Genomic DNA, 23,815 nt, shown 5'->3' on the forward strand with positions numbered 1-23,815 from the left:
GTGGTCAGATGTGTAACCCACTCCAAGCTCTTCATGAGTCGTAGTACTAGTCGGAACAGCGAGAAGTCTATGCAAAAATGTGTTCTCTACCACCTGCAGTTCTCTGACATCTTTATACCCCACACATCACACCCATAGCTTGCCATTGGAATACATTTTTCTTTAAAAACCTTTAAAAGGGCAGGCACAGTTTTAGCCCTTAGTCTCCTGGCGAAATCCATAGTAGGACCAACGGCCCTTGTCAGTGTGTTCTTTTTAAGGTCTCTTTCAGCAACCCATGAACCTCTATCATCAAACAACAATATTTGAATATCAAATTTCTTAACAACATATATTAAAGGAGCATTGTAAATGTTAAGTAAAGTAAATTAAGAGAAAGGTTCAATAGGGATTTACAGTCTAAAATAAAAAGGAATAGCACTGATTTGGATTGACCAGGCAAATAAGAATTGAACCACATCAAGGCAACAAATTCAGTGTCTATATTTGTAAGCTTTTTGCTCAACACTAGATTGTCGAGAGTGCTGTATTTAAAACCTGTTAGGAAATTGTCTGATTATAGCCAATGTTGATCTTCCCAAGCCTGTAAAGAAGCCTCAAGTCTACTTCGTGGAACACCATTGAATGAACACCATTGTTCATCTTTAAAGTAACAGCCTGCACCTGAGCATTGGTTGGGTATTGAAGCGGCAGGACACATGGCAGACGTATTGGATGCAGCCCCGGCCCGTGGAGGGTGTTCCGTGGGGTGGAAAGGCGGGGCAGGGGAGGGGAGGGGCAGCGTGGGGGGTACTAAAAACCGGAATATGGATAATTGGAGGTACGTAAACAATTAAATAAATAAAACGAATTTCGTAGCGCGCGCTGCATCGCAATTTGCGATGCAGGGCGCGCTACGAAATTCGTTTTATTGATTTAAAATAGAGGGTATTGAACAGTGCACAGTCGCGGACAGTATGGCTCGCTGGTGGGGGGAGGGGGTTCGGGCAGGGGGGTTTATTTAATAAAAAAAAACAAAAAAACTCACCTTTCCCCCAGCCGGGTCCTGTGTCTTCTCTGCTCCTTCTCTCCTGCTCACAGGAATAGGAAGCAGAAGCAGGTAGCCAGGCTCGCTCCCCTAAACCAATCACCAAGCAGCATTGTAATTGGTCGGGACGCCAGCCAGCCAGCGGCTTATGGGGAGGCCATCTTCTCCATGCAGGCTGCTATGCACTTGGGAGTGGTCAGGCACACCACTCCTCCCCTGCCTGCTCGCAAAGCAGCCCCGCCCACCTGCAACCAAACATAAAATGGTAATAACTTTCAGTTATTACCATTTTATGTTTCTGCTTCTCACACTGCGAGAATTCAGTGGGGCGATGCTATTCCGCCCTAGTGATGAGATATTACCTTGAATCATGTCAAGTGATCTCTGAGTTCAGCTGATGAGCTTGACCGGGTCCCGCAAAGAAGAACCCTCCCATAAGCGGTCACTGGGCACTGCCTTCAATGATGCCCTCTTTCCCCGCAGATCACTTGGCTATAATTTATATATTTTGTCTAGCTTTTGGGCCCTCTATTTACTGACTGCCCAACCATCTTAACAGCTTCATTCATTTTTTATCAAAGATGTTATTTGTGGTGTCTTCTTTAACATAATCTATGAGGTCATGAGCACTACACTGCAAGAGGTATGGCTGATAACTAGAACTGAGTAATGTTAGTGCTTTCATTTTTTTTTTTCAAAACCATAGCATTGCTTTGACTTAAGTTGTAGGGAATTTTCTGTGTTTTTATAATAAATATTATTCATAACCGCTGAAAACTTCAATATTTTCATCTCTTCCTTATATAGCAAGTCATGTTTTCCCTTATGTGAAAAAGAGAATTCAAGTAATAAGCCAGTCAAGCACAGAGCTGAACCCCATTGAAGTGGCCATTGATGAGATGTCAAAAAAGGTACTAGAGCTTAATCAGCTTTGCACAATGGAGGAGGTCGACATGATCCGGTTACAGCTCAAGCTTCAAGGAAGTGTCAGCGTCAAGGTAAGAGTTGTCAGTGGTGCTGCACTTCTAGTATGCTGATCCCTTATAGTAACCCTTCCTACTAGCCTGGTTTTATTTCAGGTGCTTCCTCGGGCTGTACACGTTGAATGGTTGCAATGAGTCACCTGCATTATTGTCAGCCATGCTTCTTGTATATTTTGATGCTATGGGGAACAGGCTAATGCAGATATTATTAGGGGCTATTTTTTAAAGAATCCTCATAGTTAGAAATACATATGTATTGCTTTATGTCACATTAACACCCTTCAGTGTACCTTTTTTGAAACTGTTAATGATAAAGTCCAAAAGGTATGCTTTGTTTGGGACACTTTACAATGAGCTGTTATGCTGTGTCTCAATGTTTCTAACAACAACATAAGTGAAACTAGAGTTAAGTGTTTCTGCTGGTGCTCCTGGATCTGTTATGACTTACAATTTACACATTTGCCTTGTGAAGTGTTAAAATAGCACACCCTATTTCTAGGTATTTTGGGGTTTCCTGGTTGAATGAGAGTGATTTACAGAGAGATAGTATGATGTTGTGTGTGTTCAATGGCTATTGAAATCCAAATCAGATCTACCCAAAATAGATGCCATGCAGTGCTTCAGTTTTCATTTTTGGGAACTGGGACTTACTTTTTCGTCATCAGACGTTGCCCCAGATGAAGAGAGAGGGAGAGAAATGCTGAGAAGCAAGAAGGAGGCTGTAGAGAAAAATAGGAGCAGAGTGGCAAATGGAAAGAAAACGAGATGTAAAAGAACCAGCGAGAGTGCGATATAGAGACACGTAGTGTATGGTAGTGACCAAAACAGATGTAAGGTTGTCAAGTCTAGCCAGCTTTGCTATTTGCAAACTCCAGTGATAGGCAGTGGGATCGTAAAAAACAATCATTGGGCCCCTGAACTTTTTTTAGTACAAAATTAAGCATTGCTTTTAAATCTTGAGGCCCTTTTTTGTTTTCCACCTTGGAAGGTTTTTGATTTGAAAGTTATCACTCTTATGTTTCTATTTACCCAAATGAATATGTTTCAATGGAGAGGTGGAGAAAATGCAGAGCGCAAGTGTCTGGGGAGTAATTAGAAAAAAAAGCATTTCAAATCCATCTAGTTACACTTTTTTTGCAAAACCTTTTTAATGGATTTTGGAATTATACATGTCATACAACAATCAGACTCATCTGCTACTGCATTACAATTAATATCAACATATCTGCATTGGATAGCCGAGTGTCATCTAGTTACACCTTTGTAAATATTCAGAAACATTTTAAATGCTTTTTTCGCATGTATTTGCCCTCCTAAATGTATACCTGAATATTCTAGGTGCGAATGTTGTAGTAAGAATGACAAAATGCAACACTAGTTCACATTCATAAAGCAGTGTGGGTGGGAAGGAAGACTTTGCATTGAAGATTATTTTCCATGAAAACGGAAATCGTATAAAAGGAGTTTTTACCCTAGCATATGGAATATATGCAGTGCAGAAACTCTGCAGAAGACCAATTTGGGAAAATACCAGAAATGTATTCATATTCTTGTGAGGACATGGGATGTATTATATGGTGTGGTTGTGTGACCTTGCTGGGGAATGCATTTACCAACCCCTTTAGGACCAGTAAGTTTAGTTTGTCAAACTTTCAGCTCAATCCTGGGTAGCTGTGGCTCTGAGCAGCAAGTCTTACACAATTCAGCAAGTCTAAAGCATTTAAACAGCAATCGAACAATTGAAGAAGAAATCAGCAAGCCACCAAAGAAATCCAACATAAATTTATGCAAATAGACAGTAATTATATGTATATGTAGACACCAAAAAGATCCACCAGAGGGTTCCGGGGATATAAAATTTGCAAGGTATAGTACATCAAAGCATTTCACTCAACCGCAAACTATCATTTTCAAACTAAATGAATTTGACAGAAACTTTTTCATCAAAAAGTTGGGCTAGATGTATTGCGATAATTTTAGGCGACCAACTCCAGTAGGAAGCCAGTCAAGAGGACCAGAAGGGCCCTCAGAATCAGTTACCTTTGCAGGTGAAGCCGTCTCCAGGTATTTCCATGCACTTTCTCTCCTTTGCAATGGATTCCTATGGAAGTGTTCCTGATGCAAGGAATGAAGGAATCGGAAGATGCTCAAGAATACTGACGATGCAATGCATTCGATGGGGTCTTCCTGCAGCTACTACTCGGTCCTAGATGGGGTTGAGGTAGAACTGGTCACAGGGTTGATGTCCCTCGACATCCTCTCGATGCTGGTAGAAGTCAAGTTGTCCTTGGGCTACTAGTCACTCTGTATCGCGGTCACTGCCAAATCCTTCCTGGGAGGTAAGTCAGCTTCTGGGTGACAAAGCTGCACTCCGACAACTCTCCTGGGCTCATTGAACTGAGGTGAAATTTTGCGCATTGGGTCCTGGTCTCTGGTGCTCCATGGCAGCAGTTGGTAGAGGCTTGAAGATTCCAGGCTACCAACTTTCCCCAGCAGGCTTCTCAGCTGTTGTGGCCCTGTGTTGTGAACAGGGGGTCAGCCAAGTGACCCTCAGGGTCTTTTTTCTCTAGCTGGGCTCTGGAGGTGACTTGTCCTCAAGTTGGATACAGCAGGCACAGTGCCTTTCCTTTGCTAGCCTACAGGTTCAGCAGGTGCAGTTCATGCTGGTGCAGGCTCGCTTTGCCCGTTCCACTGTGCAGCAGGGCAGTCCTTCATCAGCCCTTCCTACAGTCCAGAAGAGATCTGAGTTCTGGGTGCCAGGGGCACCCTATTTATGCTTAAAAAATGCCCTCAGTACATACACAGTCAGTAGCCAATGGGCTACTAGGTTCCCTCCCTCCTGATGACCATTTCCTGGGAAGTGTGGCATCTGACTATCCCAGGATGCACTATTCTGCATTCTCCCAAAATCGCAGAACCCCTCTCTCAGAGTCCTGAGCTCCCTAGCCTAACCCAGAAGAGTGGCTAGCAAGGGGGCTACACACCCCTGGAAAACCGGTTTGACAACTGGCTTCCTATTCCCTGTCCCTAGCTAAGCAATAGAGCAGCCCCTGTCCCAAGTGTTTCCCATTATCCCTTCAAAGGTGGCCTCTCCTTTTAAGCTCGCCTTTTGGGCCAACACACGGGTGGCTTCCTACAGTACAGAGACAACACCTGTCTCTGGAGCAGGCCCCTACTGTCTATTGTTCTGGGAGTCATTAGCAAGGCTCATTAGGAGAACAGAAAGCTGTCTGCAGGACAGACGCTTTGTACAACATAATCAGGTACTGTACATCTTGGGCAACTTAAAGTGGCAACTTCTAAAGATGCACTTTGCTGAGCAGTGGCATCAAATGTGATTTAACTATTAAATCAGGCTTAATGCACTGATTTTCTTTGTACCTTATTGTACTAACTTTAGCAGTTCCATTCAGAAGATAGCAGGACAGAGAGGTCAGACTGTTTCCACAGTAAAAACGACAATTTAGGGTTTTTACTGCTGGACCATGTAGAAGTACAAGTTCCACTCTTTAGTATACAGCACCCTGCCTTTTTTTGTTTAAATCATTTTTATTAACTTTTTCTTTTGTTTGTTTTTGCACATTGGTCAATAAAACATACAGTCAGAATAGCACTCATGTAACAGATGAGAAAGGAAAAAGAGGGGGGGAAGGGGGAGGGATTAAATGAATTGCCAGCAGCTAGGCACACTTGGACTGATTACAACCTGGCAATGAAAATTCAGAGTACATTAATTACATCTAAGCTTACGGCAATGCCCTAAGAAAAGACGGGGTGGTGCTGCCAAGGCACGGCATTGGGTAATATGCGAAGAATATAATTAGCAGGGCATATAGGTGGGGCATCACTTATGCAACAGGCGGCGAAAGGGGGGTAGAAAACAGATTGCCAGTGACAGTGTACAGATGAGTTGATAGATACATGACAATGAAACATTCAATGCGTGGTAATTACATCAAAGCTTGCGGCAATATCTCAGGAAAGACAGAGTGGTGTTGACAAGTCGCAGCATCGAGTAACGTGCGAGTAATGCAGGAGCAGTGCAGTTCAAACATAACCGGGGACATAGAGCACAACAAAAATTAGGGCATCGAAAGTGATCGAAGGATAGGATAGAGTCGCGCAAGACCTGCCGCCATAGGTAAATTTGCTGGAGGACCTCAAACTCCCCTAAGACTCAGCGGCAGCAGGGTTCCACGACAGAAGGGTAATGGCAGTCTGGGTATTGGTGTCAGACCTGAGTCGCGTTGGTGGGGGGGCACCCTGAGTGATAGCCCTCTGTGAATCAGGCAGGGATCCTGTGTCTGTGTCTGCCCCCGAAAGCTTGGAGACCATTACATCCCACTGAGGTGCCAGGGGGAACATACGAATGCCAAGCAGATCTTCTCTGTGCAGCACCGCACCCTCCGCCCTCGCCCAATTGGAGAAGGACCGGTGCCAAGCAAGAGGGTGAGGTGGTAGGGGGGTTTCCAGCGCTTGGTGAGCAGGCGCTTGGCTGTTATTAGGCCTAGGTCAATAAACTGTGTGGCAGCTCTATATTTCTTGTTCCTGCTAAAGAGGTGAAGTACATGAGCTTCCCATGTCGGGGGAATGGTGCGGGCTGTGCAGCTTATGAGAGTGGTTGTCACGGTGTGCCAGTAGTCAGTCAGGACCGAGCATTCCCAAAGCATATGTATCAAGTCGGCATCCAATTGTCGGCAGCGGGGGCAAGCCGCATCTATGCGGAGGAAGTACCTGTTTATTTGGGCTGGGGTAAGGTAGGCTTGGTGCAGTATGAAAAATTGTATCTGTCGGAACCGTTGATTCCGTTGGATGCGGGTTGGAACGCTACGGGCAGCTAGCCATTCCCTATCAGTAAACGCTCTACCCAGTGCCCCCTCCCAGTGAAGCCGAAGGCGAGTGAGATCTGCTTCCATATGTTGTCAAAGTGAGGATGCGAACCAGCATGTAAGGTGTTTCCCCCTCCCCATCACGTGAAGGTACTGCAAGGTATGATGTATGGGAGGCTCCTGGGCGAGCGCACCCCATTTGGAGGCTAATGAGGCTATGAGTGCTCTGTGTAATAATAACTGCCCTGGAAGTATATTTTCTCCTACTATGAGGTCCTGGAATGGAATAAGAGCGCCTTCTTGAAAGAGGTCCCCTACGTCTTGTACCCCCTCTGAGGTCCAGTGATGTACCTCCCCTGCCGTCGTGTAGGTGTCCCCCCGTGGAGTTCCCAAAAGAGGGATGGCAGGTGCATATGGAATGTTGGCTCTAGTGAGAAAAAGGCACCTACGAAAGCATTTGTGTGCTACAGTGAGGAGGAAAATATCCGGAGGCCTAAATGAGGAGCAGGGGTGGAAAATCTGAAGTAGGGTTTTTAGAAGTAGCGGGGGTCGCAGAGAGGCCGTGTCTGGTAGATAACGGGAGGACATCCACCTGGCGACCCACTGCAGCTGGGAGGCCAGATAGTAATGCTCAAAATTGGGCACCCCGAGTCCGCCCAGCTCAGCAGGTAGATAAAGCTTTCCCATGGACACTCTAGTATACAGCATCCTGCCTTGGGGCTTGTTAAACCTTCCTTAGGGATGACATATATATTTAAAATGTAGGTTTGAGCTTCGCCATTACCCCAAATGGCAAATTCGAGTTAGCGGTTTTAAACTGCTCTTCCAGTCTGCTGTGGCAGACTGGGAGCAATGTTTTACCTTGTCGTACTCTTGGTGGCACAACCAGTGCTGCATCCATCGAGCGACACCTCAACTTACATAACATAACATACCATAACATGTGTATTTGTAAAGCGCATGTATCACCCAAGGGTATCAAGGTGCTGAATAACAGATGTTTATTGTTACTCAACTCAATGGTACTCATGCCCTAAGTATCCCTGGTACCATATACGAGGAACTGTCAACTGGGGACAAGCCAATTAAACATGCACCATTTTAAGGTTCAGAGCACATGCACTGTGTCTGCTTTAGCATGGCTCTTGGCATTTCAGAGTTATTTCATCAGTAACTAGTAGTCAAAATGGGGTCAAAAAGTAGGTGTAAACCTGCAAAAAGCCCATTTGCTTCCAGTACTATAGATTTCAGGAGATACGTTTCAAATCTGTACATTTTGTGTGTAAGGAGATCAATCCTAAGTCTCTAGAAAGAGTAGGTGTAGACCACAAGTCAGGAACTGCATGATTTTCCTTGTCATTCTGGCTTCATATTTCCATTTTTCAGATTTTGTCTGACAGGCCATTGCCACCTGGTAATTTAATTAGATTGAGCAAAAGATGCATCTCTTAAAATGCATTTATTTTTACAGGAAAGGCTGGAACCATGGTGGTTCAGTTACATAAACTCATTTGGCCTCTCTGAATTTATTTGGGACACATGATTGTAGTAGAGAATATCTAAGCCAGAATATTGATGGTTCACAAGAGCATCACCAGAATATCAAGGAACAAAATATCAGACTTAAGAGCAGAGAGGAAGGAATGGATTTACTATTCTTAACTCCACATCTACGTACCTTTCAGATATAAATATCACCAAGGTACATATACTTGGAGTTAGGAATAGAAAATCTACACAAATTTACCTTTCGTTATTTTGTCTCTCGATATTTTGGTCATGATATTGTGACATGGCGATATTCAGGCTTTGATTCCCGACCCACAGCAGGCAGATTGCATTTCATTAGTTTCACCCAGTGCTTAATTTGAACCAGTGGTGTCTGGGGGTCGGGTGGGGAATGGCACTTATTGTTGGGGACCAGCACTTATGTGTTCACGTCAGATATTCCCAGAGTTGAAGAAAGGGAAAAACACACAAATGGGAAAGAAAGAAGAAGCAAAAGATGACCACACCGTCAAAAAGGAAGAAAGCACAAGCCACAGCAAACGCTCCACTTCCAGCAAGAGAGAGCATTGTAAAATGCTCTCTCTTGCTGGAAGTGGAACAGAATTGCTTTCAGACACAGGGAGATACCTTTCCAGCAGCTCCCTATGTCTGAAACCAATGCTGGCTCCCGCCACAGGCAGGAAGCCTGCAGGGATGGCAGGGGCATTTAGGCTCTCCCGCGATCCCAGTGTAGAGACATCCAGTCGCAATATCTGGTACGCGGACTCTTATTCGCACTAGCTGTAGGCTTCTGAGCAGAGCTTTCGGCACCTGCACTCTTTCTTTCACAAATTAAGGGCTGGTTTGCCCTCTGCTTTCTATGATCTTTAAGTCGTTTTAGATGAAGTATCAGGTTGTAAGGTATCTTAAGTGTATGTCATTGTTATACCTGGCATCCTTGGCGTGGTTTCCTCCTCCTGTATTTTTGACTATGTGCTAGACTTCATTTTTGGTGGTTTATGTACTATGTACTCTGGGAAATTTACCACTGCTGATTAGTACTGAAGTGCAAGTGCTCCATGTGTAAATTATGATTATGATTGGTTATCCCTGATTAGCATATTTGATTTACTGGTAAGTCCCTAATAATGTGCACAATGTGTGCCCAGGGCCTGTAAATCAAATACTACTAGTGGGCCTGCAGCACTGGTTGTGCCACCCACATAAGTAGGCCTGTAACTTTGTCTCAGACCTGCCATTGCAGTGTCTGTTTATGTAGTTTTAAACTGCCATGTTGACCTGGCAAGTACACCCACTTGCCAGGCCCTAAACTTCCCTTTTATTACATGTAAGGTACCGCCAAGGTAGGTCCAAGGTACCCCGTGGGCAGGGTGCAGTGTATGTGAAAGGTAGTACATGTACTGATGTGTTTTACATGTCCTGATAGTGAAATACTGCCAATTTCGTTTTTCACTATTGCAAGGACTATCTCTCCCACAGGCTATCATTGGAGCTGCCCTGTAATATTTTACAAGTGTAACTTTCAATTGGGAAAAGCTAGAGATTTGGAGTTTGGGCTCTCTGCACTCAGAATTTAAAAATACATCTTTTAGTAAAGATGGTTTTTAAATTGTGTGTTTGAAAATGGCACTTTTTTGAGAGTTGGCATTTCCTTTTTTTGCCATCCTGTGCTCCTGCCTGCCTGTGGAATCATCATCTGGTTTAGACTCAAAGGGGTCTATTTGTGAATTCACTCGACAGTCACACAAAGGGAGTTGAGGTGTTCCCCTCCATATTCTGATGGCCCATCACCAGGTTGATGGGGCTTCCTGAGCTAGTGTGGTGGTAGAAGTTGTCACATACACCTGAATAGGACTATGCCTGGCCTCTCACAATGGTGTCTCCACCCCACTGGGGTGTGTTTGGAGTCAACACAAGGCAGGTCAAGAACTTGGGCACTACAAAGATAATCCTTTGAAGAATGCCTACTTCAAAGGCCAAAAGGGGTATTAGTATTGGACCTAAAACCCCAGCCTTTTAGAACACTTCTGTAACTGAGGACTCTGCGAAGAAGAAGTGCTGAAGAGCTGTCAGGAGGAGTACTGTCCCTTTTCTCTGTGTTGCTTTGCTGAGTTAGCCTGCAGTTGCCGCCACTTTCAGTAGGCAGTGAAAGGACTGGACTTTGCTTTCTATCCTGTTTTTTACCAGTTTCTCCTAGGGCTTGTGTGTGCTTGCCTCCTGTTGGAAGTCAAAGACGTCATCTGCTTCATCCCTGAACTCCACTGCTGGGAAGTCTGACATGCCTTGTGGTGCCAAATCCATTTCTGGGCCCTTGGAAGTATTTCCTGCTGCGAAAGGCTTCAAAATCTACTCATCGTCCTTCCAGCACCTGTTTTTCTGATGCAGCACTGCAGTGCAGGAGAAATTTCCACGCATTGCTGCTGTTTGGCCAAAGAAATTGATGCTGTTCCAGTCTGCGACCAAGGAAACCGCTGGAGCCCGAGTTTAGTGAACCATGTCTCAGAAGACCGAGACCACTGCACTAACTTCGACGCAGGCCCTGCTGTGTGGCTGAAGAATTGAGGCACCGTGGTACCGCAATTGAAGAAATTGGCGCAGCGCCTATATGCCGCCGCATTGACCTCCCGCACGTCTGGATGTCCACGCATTGCACATGTGCGCAAAGTATTCCCATGCATCACCTGCAGGCCAGAACCGTCTTGGATTTTGATGCAACGCTTCCCTTACAGTTCGGATTCAACGCAACACTTCTCCTGCATGCAGCAGAACTGATGCATCGCCTCCCCAGGAACTCAGGAACCAACGCATCACTGTACTTTCCGATGCTTCTCACCTCTGCAGCTTTTTTTCTTTGTGGATTTCGACACATCTAACATACTTTGTGAAAAATCACTGTATCCATAGAGATCTATTGACTGAATTGCTTGAACCCTTAAATAAATCATATTTTAGTTCTGTTTATTGGATTTTTGTTAAATATGGTCTTGTTTGGATCCGATAAAGATACTTAGGGGCAGATTTTCACGCCCCTTGCGACACTTTTGCACCGCCGTTGCATCACTTTTGTGATGCAGCGGCGGCATAAACAATGCGGCCAATTTACAATGTGACGCATCTAGGGAGATGAGTCACGTTGTAAAGCTGTGCGTCACATTGTACCTACATCAGGTATAATGTATGCAGGGTGGGCTTTCCCACAAAGGAAAGCCTCATAAAAGTGACGCAGTGAAATCTACAAGATTTCATTGCCGCACTTCTAGGACGCCACTGCGTCAAAACCGCATGCCTGCTTGAAGCAAGCATAAGGAGTGACGCAGTACAATAAGTATAGGCCTCAATATGCATTGCTGGAGTTGAGTCGTGCTTGCGACACAACTCCAGCAATGCATGACTTTTGGGCCAACAGATGCGTCAGAATTTCTGATGCATCTGTCAATCCTTGCATGATGGTGCACTGTATTGTAAATATGGCGCATCCATGGTGGCTCAAGGGTATCGCAGGCTGGCGCAGGGAAACTGACACATCTCTACAGATGCATCCGTTTCTAGTAAGTCTGCCCCTTTATTTTTTGCTTAACTAGTGCGATGTCCCTTTGTTGTTTAGCATTGTGTTACTGTGTGTGTTATGTACAAATACTTTGCACATTGCCTCTAAAATAGGCCTGGCTGCCCATGCCAAACTACCAAGGTGAATAGCAGGGGTTATCTTTGGTTTGTAATCCCTTATCCTGACTAGAAGGAAGGGTCCCTACTTGGGCAGTGTGCATACCGCTGCCAACTAGAGAAACCCATTTCAACAGTCATCAAGATTTTTTTCAGTACTTCCTTGAATTGTATTCTGTAGGTAATCTATAAATATTCTGACTAAAACGAGCAAATAAAATGACAACTGAGGAACTCCATGGTTTAGCGGCAGAAAACTGCCGCTAAAGCGGCGATAATGGGCTTGATAATATGCCCTTGAGAATTCCAATAGAAGTCCATGTTCTGGTGTGAACATGGGCTTCTATTGGAATTCTCCAGGGCATATTATCAAGCCCATTATCGCTGCTTTAGCGGCAGAAAACTGCCGCTAAACCGGCGATAATTTCAACGCCGTCCTTGATAATATGCCCCATTGAATCTAATTACATTGACATTCGAAATATTATCCAATGATGTCACTTGCGTCGCCTTGATCCGACATTCTCCTAGTTTCTTTACCAAAGAAAAGGGTTATTTTCACAAACTAATTTTGATTTTCATGTAATATGATGCCTTCTCTCATGAACTTACGGAAAATATACCATATTCTTTTTAATTTACATGGCATTGAAGGCAAGCCTGCCAAATGGTAATATCCATGTGCACTTGTTTTACCTGTCATTCGACTGTGATCTCTTTTATGGTGTGTTTGTTGTACAGCTTGTTCCTTGTTGACAATGAAGGCGGTCTAAGAGAAATAACAGCATTTGTGATTCTAGTAGAAAAATTGTTAACAGAAATGTGATCTACCACTGCACACCAAAGAGTCTCCCACTCCGGGACAACTCATGTGCATAACTTTTTTTTTCATAAATCATTGCAGGGCAACGCAAATTCGCCGCTTGAACGGCTTTGTAAATCTCAACTAGGGTTTTGCGTGATGACTGCACCAAAAAAGTGGCGCATGACGCAAATTGTTAGTAAATCTGGGCATACCTACATAGGTTACAAATGCAATGGGTCTGCGAATCTTTCAAAATTGCTATTTTTGCGTCTTCACCTAATTCCTGGCACATCAGGCCCAATATGTCTTTGTTGTTTGGCATATTTGAAACCCGCCATTCATTGGTCATTGTTCTCCCCTTCAGCGTGTACTACGAAGATTTTAAGAGTAGTCTAAATTATGGAGCAACACACACAATTAAGGGGCATATTATCAAGCACGGCGTTAAAATTATCGCCGCTTTAGCGGCAGAAAACTGCCGCTAAAGCGGCGATAATGGGCTTGATAATATGTCGGTGAGAATTCCAGTAGAAGCCCATGTTGACACCAGAACATGGGCTTCTATTGGAATTCTTAAGGGCATATTATCAAGCCCATTATCGCCGCTTTAGCTGCAGTTTCCTGCCGCTAAAGCAGCGATAAGTTTAACACCGTTTCTTGATAATATGCCCCTTAGTACTTCAGGTTATTATAGTTTACCTCGTCCAGGAAAAAAAGATGACTTTAAATCGAAATGAGAATAAGACAGCAGAATTCATTGTTCTAATATTACACCCTTAACGTTTAAAGCCAAAACATGAAAGGGCATATTATCAAGAAACGGCGTTAAAATTATCGCCGTTTTAGCGGCAGAAAGCGGTGATAATGGGCTTGATAATATGTCGGTGAGAATTCCAATAGAAGCCCATGTTGACACCAGAACATGGGCTTCTATTGGAATTCTTAAGGGCATATTATCAAGCCCATTATCGCCGCTTTAGCTGCAGTTTTCTGCCGCTAGAGCGGCGAGAATTTTAACGCCGTGCTTAATAATATGCCCCGAAGAGCGTGAAAAAGGCATATTGTTTCCAGACTACTAAATCGCCCTAGTGCTCAGAATGCCTTGCGTTCAAGGTCATCGCAGCATCCAGTGACCAGGGGAATGGAGCACTCGATGTGAAAGCAATTGACGCCCATGCTCAGGGAACCGCCTGATGCACTGTTTGTGGATGTGACTGAACTGCCTAAATAGAGTCGGTCGGTCGCTTTCCATGCAGGCTGCATCCCCTTCCACACTGAAATGACGGTGATGTCTTACAATGAAACCTTGCCGGTTATTGTCCGCCGCTTGTGGTACTTTTCTTTAAGCTAAATGTCGTTTTTTGTTAAATTGAGCTATTTTCGTCAATTGTCTGGTGTAAGGCTGGGTGTCACACACCAGGACGTTGTTTTCTCTGCCATCAAAATGCCATTTAAAGCAAATTGCAGCCTCACAGGCAATTAGGGGATGGGTAGCAGGGCGTACACAGCCTGGTGTAACTCCTAAAGAATATTCGTTTTCCACGTTATAAAGCGTTTTGAGAGATAAACCTTCTGTTAATTTGTGATACTGTGAAGAGATAAACAAGTTTTAATTCATATCAATGTTAAATTACCCCAGCTACCCTGATGAGTCATTTCTTTCTCTTTATATCAATCCTTGGAAGGAAGATCTAAGGATAATTTAGAGGTGATAAACCCCGCTGTATTCACATGTTTGTGAAATTAATAAAGCACAATTTCAAGATTTTATTTTTGTCATACAAGCAGCACTTTTATTGTGGGCCATCATGCTTATCCTACACAAGGGAAAAGGTCCCAGACAGGAACTGCTGTGAATAAGAAACAGAAAGAGACGTTTTCGGGGTGCCAAGATGGATAACATTTAGAATACATGCCAGGGAGGAGTAATTTTGTCCAGAACGGCATGACGAGAGAGAGAGAGCCTTATAAATAAATACAAAATAAAATAGATTCAAAATCAGTCTCTTTATTCAGCTAAACATAATTAGCCATAATAGTAAAATACGTTCATTCTTTGAAATAGGAACCCCTCAGGTAAAAACAATAAACAACATTCATAGGAATTTAAAACATCACTTATTTCCGATATCGAACAGCATACTTTAAAAAACATCCGGCAGCTTGGCACACAAGTTCGTAGGAGGGACTCCAAAAACCAAAGGGCTGGCTTACATTTACAAAACCGTTCAATTTCAACACTGGTGCCAGATGACGTAAAGTGAATAGTTTGTAAAATCCACCGAAAAAACCCAAATGTAACACTGATTGGGTCGAAACTTCAGAGTGATCATATTGTTCTAAGGGAAATAATAGCAGTGATCTAATATTAACAAGACTGAGGGCCTTATTACTAGTTCGAACCAGTGGTGGCGGCCTGACCGCTGCTACACTGCAGGCCTATCCGCAGTATGAGTGTGGCGGTCAGACCCCCAGTTCCTGCACGGTGTGGCATGTATGCCACACCGTGCAGGAAGGTGCAGTCAGAGCTCTGAGAATAGTGGTCTGCGTTTCAGGTGCTTCACTGAGCCATGATCTCTTGACTTGGTAAGAGTATTCTGCATCATTCAGAAACTCTGTCCATCACCACCCCCCTTTTTCCCAATTCGATTTTATCCACACTCAGTGTGGGAGGGTATGCTCAGACGTGAGTCCCTTGCTCATTGCACCATCAGGATTCAGGCAAGCCGGGCCGATGAAGGCTGTGATGCCAGAAACCGGTCCCCGGAAGCTTGTTTCCTTCCCGGTATAAGAATTGGCTTGGTAGTTTGGTTTGCCCTGTTCCCATCATGCACTGGGACAGGTACAGACTAATTTGCATGTAGCCAGGTTCTGAGCTGGGATGGTGCAGTGAGCTAAAAAACGGTGATGGATTAAAACCATGATCTCTTGACTTGGTAAGAGTATTCTGCATCATTCAGAAACTCTGTCCATCACCACCCCCCTTTTTCCCAATTCGATTTTATCCACACTCAGTGTGGGAGGGTATGCTCAGACGTGAGTCCCTTGCTCATTGCACCATCAGGATTCAGGCAAGCCGGGCCGATGAAGGCTGTGATGCCAGAAACCGGTCCCCGGAAGCTTGTTTCCTTCCCGGTATAAGAATTGGCTTGGTAGTTTGGTTTGCCCTGTTCCCATCATGCACTGGGACAGGTACAGACTAATTTGCATGTAGCCAGGTTCTGAGCTGGGATGGTGCAGTGAGCTAAAAAACGGTGATGGATTAAAACCATGATCTCTTGACTTGGTAAGAGTATTCTGCATCATTCAGAAACTCTGTCCATCACCACCCCCCTTTTTCCCAATTCGATTTTATCCACACTCAGTGTGGGAGGGTATGCTCAGACGTGAGTCCCTTGCTCATTGCACCATCAGGATTCAGGCAAGCCGGGCCGATGAAGGCTGTGATGCCAGAAACCGGTCCCCGGAAGCTTGTTTCCTTCCCGGTATAAGAATTGGCTTGGTAGTTTGGTTTGCCCTGTTCCCATCATGCACTGGGACAGGTACAGACTAATTTGCATGTAGCCAGGTTCTGAGCTGGGATGGTGCAGTGAGCTAAAAAACGGTGATGGATTAAAACCATGATCTCTTGACTTGGTAGGAGTATTCTGCATCATTCAGAAACTCTGTCCATCACCACCCCCCTTTTTCCCAATTCGATTTTATCCACACTCAGTGTGGGAGGGTATGCTCAGACGTGAGTCCCTTGCTCATTGCACCATCAGGATTCAGGCAAGCCGGGCCGATGAAGGCTGTGATGCCAGAAACCGGTCCCCGGAAGCTTGTTTCCTTCCCGGTATAAGAATTGGCTTGGTAGTTTGGTTTGCCCTGTTCCCATCATGCACTGGGACAGGTACAGACTAATTTGCATGTAGCCAGGTTCTGAGCTGGGATGGTGCAGTGAGCTAAAAAACGGTGATGGATTAAAACCATGATCTCTTGACTTGGTAAGAGTATTCTGCATCATTCAGAAACTCTGTCCATCACCACCCCCCTTTTTCCCAATTCGATTTTATCCACACTCAGTGTGGGAGGGTATGCTCAGACGTGAGTCCCTTGCTCATTGCACCATCAGGATTCAGGCAAGCCGGGCCGATGAAGGCTGTGATGCCAGAAACCGGTCCCCGGAAGCTTGTTTCCTTCCCAGTATAAGAATTGGCTTGGTAGTTTGGTTTGCCCTGTTCCCATCATGCACTGGGACAGGTACAGACTAATTTGCATGTAGCCAGGTTCTGAGCTGGGATGGTGCAGTGAGCTAAAAAACGGTGATGGATTAAAACCATGATCTCTTGACTTGGTAAGAGTATTCTGCATTATTCAGAAACTCTGTCCATCACCACCCCCCTTTTTCCCAATTCGATTTTATCCACACTCAGTGTGGGAGGGTATGCTCAGACGTGAGTCCCTTGCTCATTGCACCATCAGGATTCAGGCAAGCCGGGCCGATGAAGACTGTGATGCCAGAAACCGGTCCCCGGAAGCTTGTTTCCTTCCCGGTATAAGAATTGGCTTGGTAGTTTGGTTTGCCCTGTTCCCATCATGCACTGGGACAGGTACAGACTAATTTGCATGTAGCCAGGTTCTGAGCTGGGATGGTGCAGTGAGCTAAAAAACGGTGATGGATTAAAACCATGATCTCTTGACTTGGTAAGACTATTCTGCATCATTCAGAAACTCTGTCCATCACCAGCCCCCTTTTTCCCAATTCGATTTTATCCACACTCAGTGTGGGAGGGTATGCTCAGACGTGAGTCCCTTGCTCATTGCACCATCAGGATTCAGGCAAACCGGGCCGATGAAGGCTGTGATGCCAGAAACCGGTCCCCGGAAGCTTGTTTCCTTCCCGGTATAAGAATTGGCTTGGTAGTTTGGTTTGCCCTGTTCCCATCATGCACTGGGACAGGTACAGACTAATTTGCATGTAGCCAGGTTCTGAGCTGGGATGGTGCAGTGAGCTAAAAAATGGTGATGGATTAAAACCATGATCTCTTGACTTGGTAAGAGTATTCTGCATCATTCAGAAACTCTGTCCATCACCACCCCCCTTTTTCCCAATTCGATTTTATCCACACTCAGTGTGGGAGGGTATGCTCAGACGTGAGTCCCTTGCTCATTGCACCATCAGGATTCAGGCAAGCCGGGCCGATGAAGGCTGTGATGCCAGAAACCGGTCCCCGGAAGCTTGTTTCCTTCCCGGTATAAGAATTGGCTTGGTAGTTTGGTTTGCCCTGTTCCCATCATGCACTGGGACAGGTACAGACTAATTTGCATGTAGCCAGGTTCTGAGCTGGGATGGTGCAGTGAGCTAAAAAACGGTGATGGATTAAAACCATGATCTCTTGACTTGGTAAGAGTATTCTGCATCATTCAGAAACTCTGTCCATCACCACCCCCCTTTTTCCCAATTCGATTTTATCCACACTCAGTGTGGGAGGGTATGCTCAGACGTGAGTCCCTTGCTCATTGCACCATCAGGATTCAGGCAAGCCGGGCCGATGAAGGCTGTGATGCCAGAAACCGGTCCCCGGAAGCTTGTTTCCTTCCCGGTATAAGAATTGGCTTGGTAGTTTGGTTTGCCCTGTTCCCATCATGCACTGGGACAGGTACAGACTAATTTGCATGTAGCCAGGTTCTGAGCTGGGATGGTGCAGTGAGCTAAAAAACGGTAATGGATTAAAACCATGATCTCTTGACTTGGTAAGAGTATTCTGCATCATTCAGAAACTCTGTCCATCACCACCCCCCTTTTTCCCAATTCGATTTTATCCACTCTCAGTGTGGGAGGGTATGCTCAGACGTGAGTCCCTTGCTCATTGCACCATCAGGATTCAGGCAAGCCGGGCCGATGAAGGCTGTGATGCCAGAAACCGGTCCCCGGAAGCTTGTTTCCTTCCCGGTATAAGAATTGGCTTGGTAGTTTGGTTTGCCCTGTTCCCATCATGCACTGGGACAGGTACAGACTAATTTGCATGTAGCCAGGTTCTGAGCTGGGATGGTGCAGTGAGCTAAAAAACGGTGATGGATTAAAACCATGATCTCTTGACTTGGTAAGAGTATTCTGCATCATTCAGAAACTCTGTCCATCACCACCCCCCTTTTTCCCAATTCGATTTTATCCACACTCAGTGTGGGAGGGTATGCTCAGACGTGAGTCCCTTGCTCATTGCACCATCAGGATTCAGGCAAGCCGGGCCGATGAAGGCTGTGATGCCAGAAACCGGTCCCCGGAAGCTTGTTTCCTTCCCAGTATAAGAATTGGCTTGGTAGTTTGGTTTGCCCTGTTCCCATCATGCACTGGGACAGGTACAGACTAATTTGCATGTAGCCAGGTTCTGAGCTGGGATGGTGCAGTGAGCTAAAAAACGGTGATGGATTAAAACCATGATCTCTTGACTTGGTAAGAGTATTCTGCATCATTCAGAAACTCTGTCCATCACCACCCCCCTTTTTCCCAATTCGATTTTATCCACACTCAGTGTGGGAGGGTATGCTCAGACGTGAGTCCCTTGCTCATTGCACCATCAGGATTCAGGCAAGCCGGGCCGATGAAGGCTGTGATGCCAGAAACCGGTCCCCGGAAGCTTGTTTCCTTCCCGGTATAAGAATTGGCTTGGTAGTTTGGTTTGCCCTGTTCCCATCATGCACTGGGACAGGTACAGACTAATTTGCATGTAGCCAGGTTCTGAGCTGGGATGGTGCAGTGAGCTAAAAAACGGTGATGGATTAAAACCATGATCTCTTGACTTGGTAGGAGTATTCTGCATCATTCAGAAACTCTGTCCATCACCACCCCCCTTTTTCCCAATTCGATTTTATCCACACTCAGTGTGGGAGGGTATGCTCAGACGTGAGTCCCTTGCTCATTGCACCATCAGGATTCAGGCAAGCCGGGCCGATGAAGGCTGTGATGCCAGAAACCGGTCCCCGGAAGCTTGTTTCCTTCCCGGTATAAGAATTGGCTTGGTAGTTTGGTTTGCCCTGTTCCCATCATGCACTGGGACAGGTACAGACTAATTTGCATGTAGCCAGGTTCTGAGCTGGGATGGTGCAGTGAGCTAAAAAACGGTGATGGATTAAAACCATGATCTCTTGACTTGGTAAGAGTATTCTGCATCATTCAGAAACTCTGTCCATCACCACCCCCCTTTTTCCCAATTCGATTTTATCCACACTCAGTGTGGGAGGGTATGCTCAGACGTGAGTCCCTTGCTCATTGCACCATCAGGATTCAGGCAAGCCGGGCCGATGAAGGCTGTGATGCCAGAAACCGGTCCCCGGAAGCTTGTTTCCTTCCCAGTATAAGAATTGGCTTGGTAGTTTGGTTTGCCCTGTTCCCATCATGCACTGGGACAGGTACAGACTAATTTGCATGTAGCCAGGTTCTGAGCTGGGATGGTGCAGTGAGCTAAAAAACGGTGATGGATTAAAACCATGATCTCTTGACTTGGTAAGAGTATTCTGCATTATTCAGAAACTCTGTCCATCACCACCCCCCTTTTTCCCAATTCGATTTTATCCACACTCAGTGTGGGAGGGTATGCTCAGACGTGAGTCCCTTGCTCATTGCACCATCAGGATTCAGGCAAGCCGGGCCGATGAAGGCTGTGATGCCAGAAACCGGTCCCCGGAAGCTTGTTTCCTTCCCGGTATAAGAATTGGCTTGGTAGTTTGGTTTGCCCTGTTCCCATCATGCACTGGGACAGGTACAGACTAATTTGCATGTAGCCAGGTTCTGAGCTGGGATGGTGCAGTGAGCTAAAAAACGGTGATGGATTAAAACCATGATCTCTTGACTTGGTAAGAGTATTCTGCATCATTCAGAAACTCTGTCCATCACCAGCCCCCTTTTTCCCAATTCGATTTTATCCACACTCAGTGTGGGAGGGTATGCTCAGACGTGAGTCCCTTGCTCATTGCACCATCAGGATTCAGGCAAGCCGGGCCGATGAAGGCTGTGATGCCAGAAACCGGTCCCCGGAAGCTTGTTTCCTTCCCGGTATAAGAATTGGCTTGGTAGTTTGGTTTGCCCTGTTCCCATCATGCACTGGGACAGGTACAGACTAATTTGCATGTAGCCAGGTTCTGAGCTGGGATGGTGCAGTGAGCTAAAAAATGGTGATGGATTAAAACCATGATCTCTTGACTTGGTAAGAGTATTCTGCATCATTCAGAAACTCTGTCCATCACCACCCCCCTTTTTCCCAATTCGATTTTATCCACACTCAGTGTGGGAGGGTATGCTCAGACGTGAGTCCCTTGCTCATTGCACCATCAGGATTCAGGCAAGCCGGGCCGATGAAGGCTGTGATGCCAGAAACCGGTCCCCGGAAGCTTGTTTCCTTCCCGGTATAAGAATTGGCTTGGTAGTTTGGTTTGCCCTGTTCCCATCATGCACTGGGACAGGTACAGACTAATTTGCATGTAGCCAGGTTCTGAGCTGGGATGGTGCAGTGAGCTAAAAAACGGTGATGGATTAAAACCATGATCTCTTGACTTGGTAAGAGTATTCTGCATCATTCAGAAACTCTGTCCATCACCACCCCCCTTTTTCCCAATTCGATTTTATCCACACTCAGTGTGGGAGGGTATGCTCAGACGTGAGTCCCTTGCTCATTGCACCATCAGGATTCAGGCAAGCCGGGCCGATGAAGGCTGTGATGCCAGAAACCGGTCCCCGGAAGCTTGTTTCCTTCCCGGTATAAGAATTGGCTTGGTAGTTTGGTTTGCCCTGTTCCCATCATGCACTGGGACAGGTACAGACTAATTTGCATGTAGCCAGGTTCTGAGCTGGGATGGTGCAGTGAGCTAAAAAACGGTGATGGATTAAAACCATGATCTCTTGACTTGGTAAGAGTATTCTGCATCATTCAGAAACTCTGTCCATCACCACCCCCCTTTTTCCCAATTCGATTTTATCCACTCTCAGTGTGGGAGGGTATGCTCAGACGTGAGTCCCTTGCTCATTGCACCATCAGGATTCAGGCAAGCCGGGCCGATGAAGGCTGTGATGCCAGAAACCGGTCCCCGGAAGCTTGTTTCCTTCCCGGTATAAGAATTGGCTTGGTAGTTTGGTTTGCCCTGTTCCCATCATGCACTGGGACAGGTACAGACTAATTTGCATGTAGCCAGGTTCTGAGCTGGGATGGTGCAGTGAGCTAAAAAACGGTGATGGATTAAAACCATGATCTCTTGACTTGGTAAGAGTATTCTGCATCATTCAGAAACTCTGTCCATCACCACCCCCCTTTTTCCCAATTCGATTTTATCCACACTCAGTGTGGGAGGGTATGCTCAGACGTGAGTCCCTTGCTCATTGCACCATCAGGATTCAGGCAAGCCGGGCCGATGAAGGCTGTGATGCCAGAAACCGGTCCCCGGAAGCTTGTTTCCTTCCCGGTATAAGAATTGGCCTGGTAGTTTGGTTTGCCCTGTTCCCATCATGCACTGGGACAGGTACAGACTAATTTGCATGTAGCCAGGTTCTGAGCTGGGATGGTGCAGTGAGCTAAAAAACGGTGATGGATTAAAACCATGATCTCTTGACTTGGTAAGAGTATTCTGCATCATTCAGAAACTCTGTCCATCACCACCCCCCTTTTTCCCAATTCGATTTTATCCACACTCAGTGTGGGAGGGTATGCTCAGACGTGAGTCCCTTGCTCATTGCACCATCAGGATTCAGGCAAGCCGGGCCGATGAAGGCTGTGATGCCAGAAACCGGTCCCCGGAAGCTTGTTTCCTTCCCGGTATAAGAATTGGCTTGGTAGTTTGGTTTGCCCTGTTCCCATCATGCACTGGGACAGGTACAGACTAATTTGCATGTAGCCAGGTTCTGAGCTGGGATGGTGCAGTGAGCTAAAAAACGGTGATGGATTAAAACCATGATCTCTTGACTTGGTAAGAGTATTCTGCATCATTCAGAAACTCTGTCCATCACCACCCCCCTTTTTCCCAATTCGATTTTATCCACACTCAGTGTGGGAGGGTATGCTCAGACGTGAGTCCCTTGCTCATTGCACCATCAGGATTCAGGCAAGCCGGGCCGATGAAGGCTGTGATGCCAGAAACCGGTCCCCGGAAGCTTGTTTCCTTCCCGGTATAAGAATTGGCTTGGTAGTTTGGTTTGCCCTGTTCCCATCATGCACTGGGACAGGTACAGACTAATTTGCATGTAGCCAGGTTCTGAGCTGGGATGGTGCAGTGAGCTAAAAAACGGTGATGGATTAAAACCATGATCTCTTGACTTGGTAAGAGTATTCTGCATCATTCAGAAACTCTGTCCATCACCACCCCCCTTTTTCCCAATTCGATTTTATCCACACTCAGTGTGGGAGGGTATGCTCAGACGTGAGTCCCTTGCTCATTGCACCATCAGGATTCAGGCAAGCCGGGCCGATGAAGGCTGTGATGCCAGAAACCGGTCCCCGGAAGCTTGTTTCCTTCCCGGTATAAGAATTGGCTTGGTAGTTTGGTTTGCCCTGTTCCCATCATGCACTGGGACAGGTACAGACTAATTTGCATGTAGCCAGGTTCTGAGCTGGGATGGTGCAGTGAGCTAAAAAACGGTGATGGATTAAAACCATGATCTCTTGACTTGGTAAGAGTATTCTGCATCATTCAGAAACTCTGTCCATCACCACCCCCCTTTTTCCCAATTCGATTTTATCCACACTCAGTGTGGGAGGGTATGCTCAGACGTGAGTCCCTTGCTCATTGCACCATCAGGATTCAGGCAAGCCGGGCCGATGAAGGCTGTGATGCCAGAAACCGGTCCCCGGAAGCTTGTTTCCTTCCCGGTATAAGAATTGGCTTGGTAGTTTGGTTTGCCCTGTTCCCATCATGCACTGGGACAGGTACAGACTAATTTGCATGTAGCCAGGTTCTGAGCTGGGATGGTGCAGTGAGCTAAAAAACGGTGATGGATTAAAACCATGATCTCTTGACTTGGTAAGAGTATTCT

At 45.8% G+C, this 23,815-nt stretch overlaps 1 protein-coding gene across 8 annotated transcripts in view; it reads left to right on the forward strand.

Annotated features, from left to right (window-relative positions):
- Nucleotides 1-23,815, forward strand: part of DOCK10 (dedicator of cytokinesis 10) — a 1,791,775-nt gene that overhangs the window by 1,740,171 nt on the left and 27,789 nt on the right. For all 8 annotated transcript variants that reach the window (XM_085634396.1, XM_085634392.1, XM_085634394.1 and 5 more), the window contains one exon: nucleotides 1,835-2,025. In XM_085634396.1, the coding sequence (XP_085490522.1) occupies nucleotides 1,835-2,025 (191 nt within the window). The remainder of the gene's footprint in view (nucleotides 1-1,834; nucleotides 2,026-23,815) is intronic.

The sequence above is a fragment of the Triturus cristatus genome, chromosome 11, assembly GCF_964204655.1.
Source record: "Triturus cristatus chromosome 11, aTriCri1.1, whole genome shotgun sequence".
In the NCBI taxonomy this organism is placed as follows: domain Eukaryota; kingdom Metazoa; phylum Chordata; class Amphibia; order Caudata; family Salamandridae; genus Triturus; species Triturus cristatus.